General features: G+C 35.8%; 1 protein-coding gene across 3 annotated transcripts in view; it reads left to right on the top strand.

Moving 5' to 3' along the window:
- Nucleotides 1-12,488, top strand: part of LOC149079601 (uncharacterized) — a 51,113-nt gene extending 38,625 nt beyond the window's left edge. For all 3 annotated transcript variants that reach the window (XM_089240207.1, XM_089240208.1, XM_089240209.1), the window contains 5 exons: nucleotides 1,084-1,121; nucleotides 5,912-5,990; nucleotides 6,953-7,035; nucleotides 8,926-9,007; nucleotides 12,355-12,488. In XM_089240207.1, coding sequence (XP_089096333.1) covers nucleotides 1,084-1,121; nucleotides 5,912-5,990; nucleotides 6,953-7,035; nucleotides 8,926-8,961 — 236 coding nt within the window. In that variant the 3' untranslated portion in view covers nucleotides 8,962-9,007; nucleotides 12,355-12,488. The remainder of the gene's footprint in view (nucleotides 1-1,083; nucleotides 1,122-5,911; nucleotides 5,991-6,952; nucleotides 7,036-8,925; nucleotides 9,008-12,354) is intronic.
- Nucleotides 12,489-12,757: the final 269 nt, after the last annotated feature.

The raw sequence follows: 12,757 nt of genomic DNA, 5'->3' as shown, positions 1-12,757 counted from the left end.
TTAAAATTTATTAAAAATTGTAAATTAGTGAAAATTTTTTTATAAATTTTGCAGAGTATTCAGGTATTAAAGTATGAACTTATGAATAATAATTTTATAATAACACATGAAGTATAAATTTAAAAATCAGGGCAATAAATCATAAAAGTTATAGAAAGTGAACTTATATAATGGCTTTTTTAATTATATTAATTTGAAGATTTACATATTTCTAAATGTTGTAATGCTTTTTAGTACTAAAATGTTTGATATGCCTTCTTGATTTTATCTTATTCAATATGAAGCCGTGTCTCTTCTCTACACTCCACAAACACTTTCTGACACTTCAGACACTAGGCGAATGCATCTTTCAACTGCTAGGGTATGGCATGAATATTTTGACCATTCCTTCCAACTTTTACCACGGCTTCCAACTTTTACTACACTTAATATTTTTATATTTAATAATAAACAATAAATGGTTTTTCATTCTTTGCCTATACTATTTCCCTTTAAAATTGATTCTTTAACTAATTTTTTTAAATTCAAAATTTGCATAAAAATCAATTTTTTGCAAATATTTAAGTGTCTTGGGGCACCGGAACAAATTAATTGAAAATTAATTTCATAAAAAATTTTCCATTTATACTAGTATATGCTTAAATGCACCCCACGCCAATTCTTTTATCCACATTTTGATTTTTTGATCCACCCTACTGTACAGGGTATCTATAACTGTGTAACAAGTTCATGTGTTTCCCATCAAAAAAATATCAAACTATAAAAACATCTTAATCAAGGGAATGGGAAAATTTCTCGAGGCCCCTTTTAAAGTAGAAAATCTTAGTGTGGCTTCTGATGCAGAATCACTGTTTATGCAAAAGTTTTAGCAGCAAAGCACGTTCTTTTTACACTCCAAATGATTCAGCTGGAGATGTTTAAAACCCTGTCATGAAGCTTGAGCAGCTTGGCCACATCTCTGTAAAATAATTAGCATGTGCACTACAATTTGTATATCCCTATTTCTGAAGCTTGAAACCATGTGGGATTTCCAGTAATTTCAAGGCCATTCTAAGTACAACATAATTTTTTCTTAAATTTCAGGTTCGTCGAGTAATAATGTTCCACTTTCATCATCCGAAGTAAGTTACACCAACTTTTAATTGCATATTTATTTTTCTGATTAAAACTTTTTTGTTCTTGTTTCAATTTTTTAAATCCAACAGTCTGTAGATGCATGGGTGTCGTAATGGCTTTGCGTGTAATACCTCAGGGCTACTTCACCTAATGTTTTTGAGATTTTGATGAATAGGGCTAGGATTTTTATGATCTAAAAATTACTTGAAAATGCTCCATAAGTAATGCATTTATGCCCTAAAAAATGAGAAATATGTTTGTATAAAACAGCGGTTTCCAACCGGGGGTACGCGTGAGGCTGTTATGGAGTATGTGAAAAGAAAATGGTAATGGCGGCCATCTATCTGAAAAAAGAACAAAATAATAAAAAAACATTAAAAAGAATTTTAAAAAGTAGGTAGAGGTTTTTACTAATAACTAATATTGTCAGCTGTAATATATTGACCTCCCTATCAATAAAATCTTCTATAACAGAGGGGGTTGCGTTCGCTGGAAATTTTGGCCTTTCCTCCTTCTGCCCTATGATCCGTATTTGCGGACTGCTTCCTCTTGGCTCACTTTTCTTCAGCGTTTTAGATTTGATTGTTGGCACATGCTGGGCTGTGCATAAAAGCAAAGAATTAATTCGTGTTGTGTTCAACTTTTGTTGTGGCGTTTATATTGAGGCGTGTGCGTGTTATTCCCACAATTTTCTATGTCAACTTTTCTACCAAGCACCTACTACTCATGTGATTTGCGCTATGGATCAGTGGCTAAAAACTGGATCTGTGCGGAAGCGGATTGAAACACCAAAATGAAATACCGTGCACCCGTAAATGTGAAAACATATTTTGAATCTTTCAGAAGTTTCTTCCAAAGCTACTGAAACCTCCTACTACATTAGCTATCGTATTGAGGAACAAGGAAAAAATTACACTATTGGTGAAAATATGCTGTCAGATGCATGTTTGCAGAGGAAAGTGCTCTCTAATGAGTTTAATACCTCTGTCAAATGATAGTGTCTCTAAGAATACAGGACATGTCAGACAGTGTTGAGAGCACAGTCATAAGTCACGTCAAAGGTTGTGAATTTTTTTTCTATCCAAGTCGACGAAAGTACAGACGTTGCACAATATTCTGTGCTACTTGTAATTGCTAAGTACTTGAAAGAGAGTTCGAAGTAAATCTTTTTATTTGTCATCCATCGAAGGGGTTGTACGACTGTTAAAGACTTATTTAAAGCAATTAATCATTATTTCATTGAGAAAAAAATTCAGTGGTCAAAATGCATTGGGCTCACCACATCCACGGAAGGTTGATACTCAGGCCGTCGTGCATGCGTGGCAGAAATCGCTCCCAAAATGAAATGGACTCTCAGCTATATTCACAGACAGAACCCTGCATCGAAACCGTTGCCTCCAAATTTGTGAAACGTTCTTGATGAAGTGAAGACATGGACATCCTTCACAACGTTTTTCTTTTGCACACTGAAGTTAGGTGGTTGTCCCAGGGTTACATCCTGACGTTGCTGTTCGAACTTTGGCATGAGTTAGCCCATTTTTTAGGAAGTGTTTGAAACACTTCCCGATTTCTTGTTACAAGCTGAGTTAAATTTAACAGCTGGCCACTTGGACGGATTAAAATCCTCGTTGAAAAATATCTAGAGCCGGAAATGGGTGATCGGTGGACATTTAATCCTTTCAAAGAAGAGTATTTTGAACTGGTTTCATTGTCGATTTCAGAAAAGGGGAAATTGCTTGAGCTCGTATCAGATACCCCTCTGAAGATCCTCTTTAATGATGGAATGGTGAACCTAGTAAGTTTTTGGGCTTGTCACTGTGACGAATACGTTGAACTTTCTAGAAAAGCCATAATGTTTTAGTTGCCGTTCGTTAGCACGGGCTTACTGAACGGGCGGTTTCTTTGTATACTTACGTAAAAAATAAATATAGAAGCAAATTGAATGCAGCTCCAGATTTGAGTTTGTATTTATCATCTTTTGAGCTTAACTTTTTCAAAACTTTGTAATTCAATACAGTCCCAAACATAACACAGAGATTGGGAAAAAAATTGTGAATTTGTTTGCTTACTTGGAAAATAAAAAAGCTAAATAATGAAAAAATAGACCATTTAATTTAATTCACCATGCACCTTTTTTTGAAAACAAGAAAAATGATCTAAAAATTTTCCTTTTCTATTTTTAGTAAAGTTAATTTAGTGAAATGATGTATCAATGAGAAATATTAAAATATTAATGCAATTGTGCAGGACTCCCACTCATCCTACTTTTTGGTAAAATGTCCTACTTCCTCAATTACCAAATCCTATCTACAAAATTTAGTAGAGTAGTTATTAAAAACTGTCTGGATGGAAAAAATAGTTTTCTATTTACTTTTCATGGTCTTGGACAGTAACTAGCAGTCATCATTTAAAATTATGGCACACATTTTGTGTATAGGTGATGCAACAGTCTGCATTATGAAGCAGTTGGATACACAGACCTATTCTAGGTTTGGTGATTCTTATGCTACCCAATAGCATTCCATTGTCTTCTGCATTTTTAGGGCATGCAGAGGCATAAACGATGTATACAATACTCAGCAAAGAGCTAGGAATGAAAGTGCTTCATTTTTCAAAAACGATTACACTGGTATTGAACAGTAAAATGTAAACAAATCCCTTTAAAAAAAGGGATGTCAATACAGTAAAACCATCTGGTTCACCTTGACTTATTTACATTGGAGCTTGTAATTTACATATTTTGCACTTTTTGAAAGTGGTCTCGAAGGAGTGTCATTCTTAAAAATCTTAAATGCCTTTTGCTATGTGCAAGATTCCAAAAAAAAAAAAAAAAACTGAAAAACTATATGTATATTAAAATGATAATATATATTAAAATGATAAATGGAGTATATGCTGGGTGCACAGGTCATATGGCATTTTACTGGTAAACTGTTGATCCTAGAGGCATACTTCTAATTTGAAAAATAAAATAAGTATCCAAATAATTAACTTTCTTCTACAGTCCCTGTGTGCCCAAAACCCCAATTAGAAAGTTGTTTCCCCGTCTCTCCAGATGCCGAAAAAAAAAATTCAAATTTGAAAAATGGAGCAAAGTTGGAAAAAACAGTGTTAACTATGGGTAAACCGTATTTCCTGCATTTGATGCTTTTTCTAAACTTTACTCCATTTTTATAATTTTAATATCTCCATTAATATTGCACTGAAAAACGTGGACTTTTTTTGTTGGCCTCAGGACAATAACTTTCTAATTGGATGCTTGAACACAGCTTGTTCATATAAAAAGCTAATTTTTTTATTTTAATCTATAGAACCCCTTGCAATATGAATGACATATCTGAGGTCCACACTCTATTCAGAAACTTTTTCTAATTGAAAGTACTCTAGAATCAACAGTTCGCCAGTAAAATGCCATATACAAATACAAATACAACGCCACAACAGGCAAATTGCCCAACGAGGTGGCTGACTTAAGAACATCATGGATCCCCGAGCCCCTACCTACTACTGCTACACCACACATGCACCCCTCCCCCCGCGGAACCCCCCAACGAATCGGTACATGCGGGAATGTGCGTGTACGTGTAGTGCAACCTGACGTAAAGTTTTGTTTCTGTGTAATGCTTGTTATGTGTAACGCTGTCATCTGCCCCCAGTTTTACTAACTATGAGTGAAGTGTTATGGTTGAATGATTTACCGTTGTAGGACTGTCGCTCTCTGTGGCGAGACTTTTTAACGGGGAGATCGGCTCGCATTAGCGCCTTGAAGTTGGGAACCACAGAAAACCAACTTCAGCCGACCACCACTGTGGGGTTCGAACCCGGATCCTCGCATCACGAGTCCGGCACTATAACCACTCGAACACCACAGCGGCATATGCCCTGTACCTATTCACCTTGTATAGCCGAACCTCCTCAAGACAATGTTTGCTTAATGCAAATTAAATACTTTTCACGTTGAACATAATCAATTCACTGTTTGGTGGTTGATACAAAATTAGAGTTCAGTATGAAATATTTTCTGTATTTTTTTTTGATTTCGTAACGAAGCTCAACTGAATTTTGTCTTGTTTTTCTGTATTGATGTGGTAATACATACATACAAATAACTTACTGAATTGATGCTTTTGGATTTGAAGACAGATGACACTTTCTTGAACTCATAACATAAATTATAAATCAATTTAATAAACAAAAATTATAAATGAATTTACTGCCATGTTATTCTTGAGGAGGATAGTGTAAATAGAACTTGAGAGATCAACAGGAAAACTTGAGGACAAGCCTCTGCACAGTGATTCCCAACATGGGCGTTAATGCCTCCTTGGGGGGGCGATGGAAAGTTCATGGGGGTGGTAGAAGATATGGGTATAACATAGGATCCTATGGGTTAGATTGCGTTGGGGGGAGATGGGAGAAAAATTTCTGAAGAATGGGGCAATGGGACAAAAAAAGGTTGGAAAACTGCTCTAGCATGTAACAACAGGTCTGCTCCGTAAAATTATGGCTCTAGCACGAATGGGGGGAGGGGGGGGGGAAGAAGGAATTAATGTTGTCACTAGGATGAATGTACAGATGTTCTGAACACCAATATCCTTCTTTTTTCCTCTTTATCTTGTGTAAGTAGGAGATGGGATGGCAAGGAAAAAAAGCATTTCCCATTGAAAATGCAGAAATATGCAAAATATTGCCTTGAAATCATTAAAATACGCTCTATCACATAAAAAGAATGAAATATGAATAATCATTGTGATAATCTTCAAATTGTTATAAAAATTTTAATCTCTTGTTCTAGCTTGAAGAGTCTGTTGCACCAAGAGTCCCAGCAAAGTCTAGAGGTGCCTTTGAAGTTCCCGATGATATCAAGTCAAGGGGTAAGACATACTTTTCACACTTTAGTTTTTCTATTTTGTTCTTCGCTAGTATTTTTTTTTTCAAGTTTATGATTAACATATATTATTCAAGTATTTCATTGCAAATCATGCAATTATCTGATTACTAAGTACAGACAATAGAATGACTTTTCTCGATAAAAGGACCAGATAAGTTCATAATTTTATTGATATTAAAATTTTAATTGGCTTTCGTTGTTACAAAAAGTTTCATTACAGCAACAGCCGAACTACAATACACTGGAATATCTCTGAAAACTAAAAAAAAAACCTTATCAACTGAGTAGCCACACAAATTCAAAACTTCTCATATCTCACCTTAGAAATTTGTTGCAAATTGAGATGATTTATGAAAAAAAATTAAATATTGATCCCATTATTGTAAAGGTGGTTGGTCTAAAAAATATGTCAATTCTAAAATGAAATATCATTCTATTAAAAAATCCCAGTTATATTGATCTTTCCAAAATTTTTGCAACCCTGACATCAGCTGATATTTTGGAATGTCTTGCCGCACTCTGATTCTATCTCGAAATACTTTGATGGCACCCTAAATTTTTAGCAACTTACTCATTGGGAACCATTGCCCTAATTTGAATTCAATAAATTCTATCATTAAATACTTTAATGATAGCATGCGGCACCTCCAACCGATTTCATGGTGCCCTTGGATGTTGCACCACACTGTTTGAGAATCACTGACATGCATGGATCATGCTATGATTTGTGAGAAAAAAAATGAACACACACACGCATAAGTATTGCTATTAGGGAAGAGATGCATAACTTTTCTTACACTCAAGAGTGAGTCTGTGCTTTTCAAAAGGGATAATAATATCCAAACATAACATTATTAGTGACTTGAATAAGTGCCATGTACTGATCATATGAATATTTCATGGTAGAAAGTCTATAAAATACAAAGTGTAATATTTTCTTTCTAGACAAGCATGTTGGTGTTTTAAGGAAATCTGTGCAGCTCTCAAGCAGGAGTTTAGCCAATGCTCAAAAAAATGAGGCATCGAAGGTATGAAGATTGATGGTTTATATATGAGAGGAAGTATCTTAAAAGTTGTGAACAATGACCTATTTTGGCCAACATTATGCTATAAAAGTTTTAGAAAAGTTCTTTAATAGAACTTGAAAAATGTGCAAGCAATAAGCGTATTGGTTACATTCGAGCAAATACAATCAATAGGCTTATTTGGCTTTTTTTTCCAAGTTTTATAAAAAATATTATATCAAACTTTTATAGTGTAATCCCAGCTTTAGACAAAAAATTAATATAATTAATTCTTTGTTAGCCATATGATGTGATCACCAGTGTAAATACAATAGAGCTTTGGTTAAGGAGCAAAAGTTTTTAACAGATTTTGACTCGGTTAATGAGTGATGACGAGCATTCGCATTATGAGCAAAAATGTTGAGCTTTGTTCATTTATTTTCACATCACAACTGAGCTTTCGTCCGTACTGTGAAATTTTGGGTAATATTCTTCCCCCAGTCTCCTGTTAGCTTGCCACACTCACACTCTTGCACTGTGTGTTAATTTTTTGACTGTTTACAATATGAAACTAGATGTAGCATAGTTACCACGTGTATATGCGGTTTGAAACTTTTCCAAACATGTTTGAAGTTTTCCCAAATTCTGGTTGGAGAAAACTATGGGCTGATAACATTATTCAGGGGTGGGAACTCTGCTCCAATCGCACCACACTGCACTAAAATTAACATCTTGCGCCATCCTGCTCAAATAATGTATTTTAGAATTTTTCTATGCCCAATAGCCAAAATAGTGAATTTTGCCTCAGTATGCCAGGAATTTCAAAAAGGACAGCAAAAATTTTTGTTTCTGCTCTCTGCGAAATGATTCTTTCCGAGAAGAGCGTGTTTTATTTATCTGTACTTTTCAGCACCACCTCCTCCTATCTTCTGTAGTCGTACTATAGCGTGACCTTGAAAAAATAGTGGCCTCTGTTGGAAAGTAGTTTGACTACCCTGTAAAGTACAGTGCTGGGAAAAAACTTACGAGCTATATAACTATGCGTGCTTTTCACACTTTGTAAGCACTCTAAAGAGATATTTTTTACATTTGAATGAAAATTTTCAATCAGAAAATATTTAATATTTATTTACCCTTCGCTTCTTTACCCCAAGATGTTTTTTTTAAACTGCTACACAAGCATGTCGAACTGATAATTCATATGGTCTCTCGTTGAAAGAGTTGCTGGAAGTCCAGAAAAGTTAGCGAAATTAGAGAGAACGTAGCAGATTTTTTTTTGTAATCAATTTCCGAATTTTCCTGGCAAGTTTCCACGCTCTCGACTTTGACCCCAAAAATTGGATTAGGTTAACTGCGGCCCCTTCCTTATTTAAACTATCGGCCCCTCATCGGGCTTTCCATTGGGAAACTCTGATAATAACAGCGATAGTGCAGCTGAAGATGGTTTGCAATGGTCTTTCAGCTTTAAAGCGAAAATGTGAGTCAGTTTCCGATTTAAAAAAAAAAGAAAGTCATCACTGTGCAAGCAGCCGAAATTACTATAGTCAATTAGTTTGGCTATGCTTTTCTGAATCACCCTATATGTATAGATGTGATATGCACACAAATTAACTATAATTATATGTATCAAAGACCAATAAAATGAGTATGTACATGATATCACCATTAATTTTTTGAAGAAACAATTAGGCTCTTATATGATGTGCAGCAGTTTTTTCACTTTTGGTCTGTGTAGACCAATTGTTCCGAACCTTTCATGTGCCAAAATGTATATATATATATATATCCCTAGATATATACATAACAGACGAGCATATCTCTAGATATGTTTAGGTGGTGTGTGTGTACTTATGCATAATTTATCTATGTATTTTTTTAAAAATTTTATGTGGAAATGTGAATTTTTCTTATTAGCCTGAAAAAAGTCCAGTAGTGTACAGGAAATGCTGATTGTGTTCGTGAATTGGTCTATCTCCAAAACTTTCAAAATGAAAGGGTATGTTTTTGTATTTTTTTATATCGTAATAATTGGGCCATAAGTAGGATTTATATAAGGTTGGGGAGGGGAATAGTCAACACAAACATGATTTTGTCTCCATCACTGTCGAGTTAAATAAGACCTCAGTTTGAAAGAAAGAAGGAAAAGTATTTTTGTTCCTTACTAAGATTTTCCGCCCAGGGCAGTTGCCCCCTGCCTTCATTTCTGGCCCTGCATGCTAGTACAGTTGTACCTCAATAAACAAAAATATCTTCTTCCTAGTACTCAAAGTAATGAGAAAGAGATATTCGTTAAAAATCTTGAGACTATTGAGTGAATATTTAACTAACTAACGTGAAGTATACGGGGTGATTCAGAAAAGATGGGAAAAACTTGAAGAGGTACAATGTAGATGTACACCAATACAAGCAATTGTCTTCAGAGAATACATGGTCTAACATGAAACGCACTAGCACTTTTCGAAATGGCTGCTCCTCAAACGTTAAATCGGCATTCCTGTTGAAATTTATCGGGATAAAAAGAACACGAGGCAACTTGGGGAAGAAGAAACCATATGGAAATCTGCATCACAGTGAATAAAAGGCGCGGATGCTAGCCCTGTGAAGTTATTCCAGTGTGCAGATGTTCTAACAGTTGTAACATATGAGATAGCATCCACATCTTTTATTCACTGTGACGCAGATTTGCATACGGTTTCTCTTTCTTCCCCAGGTTACAGCATTCCTCTGGTGTTCTTTTTCTCCCGATAAATTTCAACAGGAATGTTGTTTTAATTCCCAGACGATCAAAAAAAATTTTTTTTTGGTGCAAAAAATATTTAAAAAATACCTTTATATGTTATAATGAATTTCTGTTGATTTCAATGCTATTCAAAGTCTAAGAACTCATCATGCCTCCCTCCAGAGGTCAATCCTCTGCTTATGCCTCAGATTGGATTGTCCTTCTAGAATATATTGTGAATTTTATGAATTGTCCTTCCAAATATGCAGAGTCGGACCAACACCGTCTGACACTGCTATGTATGCACTGGGATTATTTTTCACATGACTATAGACGGAACACATTCTATTTTTAGCTTGTGGTTTCAAGTTTAAATTATTACTGGTTTCAGTTAAGCATTAATTAAAGGGGTCATAGATTGCTGTTGCTAATTGGTGCGAAGTACCGAGCATTCAGCTCTTGTCTTCTTTCTTCATCATGGTTTCTCTAAATTCTGGCAAGATGGTTGCTTAAAAACAACTGGTTTGTTGGCTATCGATGTGATCAATGGAATTATTGAGAATGCTTCTGGTCTTGACTGCAGCCAGTGATTACCAGTTTTTTTCAAGTGCAAAGTGGGCCCACACTATGCATGATGAAGTATTTCAGGGGAATAGTAAATGGATACACCAAACGTTCGTTTTTTAAAAAATATCCCACTTATGCACAAACCAGTTGCGCTCACAGCTTTCCATCATACAAGAAAATTGTTCCCATGAGCATTAGTCTCTTTGCTTGTCCTGTAAATCTTCGTCAGGGGTGGCTCGAGCTTACCTGCCCCCCGGGTGCAAAGCCTTATGGGTCTCCCTTAAAGACGATTCTGGCGGGAGGCTGACAGAGCTGTATCGTAGGAGATCTTGGGATAAGCCTATTTTGTTTTCAAGAGAAAGCCGCACACAAGTCTCCATCGAGAAAATGCCCTTGACCATATATCCCGCCTTTGAAGAAAATATGACGTTTTCAATGCAGAGTTGTTGTCTTTTTCTCTCTCGTTATTTTACTATTCTTGATTATACCAGATAATTCACAAAACTACTTACTGATGGGCCACCATTACTTTGACTTATCCTGTGAAGTTGATGTATAACGAAGCAATTTTTATAAAGAAATTTATTTCAAAGCCGTTTCTAATGCTTCAGGGACCGGGTAAGTGAGAGGACGAATTATTTCCTTTGTGTTATTTGACTTCCGGAAAAATTACTGTTTGCCTCTTGTGATAGAGTGCATTTTTATTTCTGGTAATACTGTCCCAGGCCCTGTATTTTTTCTCAAGTTACCTCAACACCTTTGTTTTCAACGTGATGTCATGCAAATTTTTACTGTTAGAAATTTTCGTGTCCAACGTGAGTTCAAGATGCCATCCGGGTGCACCGTACCCCTTGCACCCTCACTTAAGCCGCTCCTGATCATCGCAGCTTATTTTCTTGTGTAACTCATATAGGAGCATAGATGGTACAGAGGTGGGGGGAGGGTGGCGATTCACCATTCACAGAAAATTTTATCAATAGCATTGGCAGCAGGGCAAAAGTAGGCGATTCACCCTTCCGATCGCCATGCACACCCTCGGTGAAACACATTCTCCCCACTCTCACTTGAAGAGCATGTATGTTTTTATGTACGGGAGTCCAACAAATCACTCAAGCTCAAGGACGACACATGTGACACGCTGAGTGGACACAATAAGCCAAAGTGTGACACTGTGGAAGTGAGGATGGGGGAGGTCTGTAGAAGTCTACTAGAGAAGGTCAATGGAGCAGTAGTTTTCAACCTTTTTTATCTCGAGGATTTTTTAGTACATAATTTCTATGTGGCAGAGCCCCACAGGCGTTTATTTATCAGATTTATTTTCTTGTCCTAGAGCAGCTGTGAAGCATCAGTTGAAAACACTGCTCTGATAGAGGACTAATCAGTGGGAAGGGGGTGATGTTCAGGTGAACACAAACTAGGAAAAGGATTTTCTTCTTCTTGGCATTCCCAGTAAAGAGGATGTCTTTAAGAATATTTCATATATTTATAAAGGGTGGTTGGTAATGTAAGCATCTCCAATCCCTCCTCCCTGTCATCAAAAGTCAGCAAATCCAAGCCCCATCAATGCTGACATAATACTTGGATGGCCCCTTATACAAAAAATGTAATTCCCCTGTAGTTTTTCTGACTGATTGATTTTTATATAACTTGAATTCTATTCACACTAACTAGTCACAGCCTGTCTCAGTTCTGAGAGATCTGTCTCGTCTCTGTTCAAAAAATATTTCTCTCTCTCTACTAGCCTATTCATTCACTCTTATCAGGCAAAATTCACGATCTAATCCCAATGTGTTTCAGAGAGATGGATCTCTCAGAACAAAGGTGGGCCTTGACTGTTTTGTGTGCCTGAATAAACCTTAAACAGGATCCTGTTTGCGTTTCACACATAAAATTTAACTGTAGGGCAACAATATTTTCATGATGCGAGTAAATAACAATACCTTTCGAGAACAGAGTTTTCACATTTCTTCACATGGAAAAATTCTTTTCTTATAGTGTTAATGCGTCAGTTTGCGATAATTGGAGTGATAAAATATTTTTATTTTACTATCTTGCAGAATTGTAAAACCAGTCATGAGCATGGCTTACAAGACTGAATCAATATTATTGTCATCATGTATAAAGTATAAATAAAGTGTATGTACAGCTTTTGAATGCAGTTAACATTTTTGTATTGTAGAGTGATGCTTTAGAAATCGGCTTCGTTTTTATTCTTTTGTACTTAATTTATTGAAGACTGCTTTGCGCAGTGAAACTGTGCTAGTTTTTTTCCCCCTTTCCCCCGACTGATGTTGCAAAAGCTTGCTAACTGTATTGTTTTAATTTGTGTTGCAAATTTTTAGAGTATATTTACCCAGTGGATTTTTCTACAATGTTTTATAATGCTGAATTGAGATTGCCTGATTTTGGTATGAAATTTGCTTTGCCACGTTTCAATATTTGTTTGAGTCAAGTATGCAT

The sequence above is a fragment of the Pholcus phalangioides genome, unplaced genomic scaffold (genome assembly GCF_987345545.1).
Source record: "Pholcus phalangioides strain wild (caught in Gottingen) unplaced genomic scaffold, Ppha-v1.0 ptg000012l_1, whole genome shotgun sequence".
Taxonomy (NCBI): domain Eukaryota; kingdom Metazoa; phylum Arthropoda; class Arachnida; order Araneae; family Pholcidae; genus Pholcus; species Pholcus phalangioides.
The sequence above is the reverse complement of the archived record's forward strand: the minus strand, read 5'-3'. Positions and strand labels throughout refer to the sequence as shown.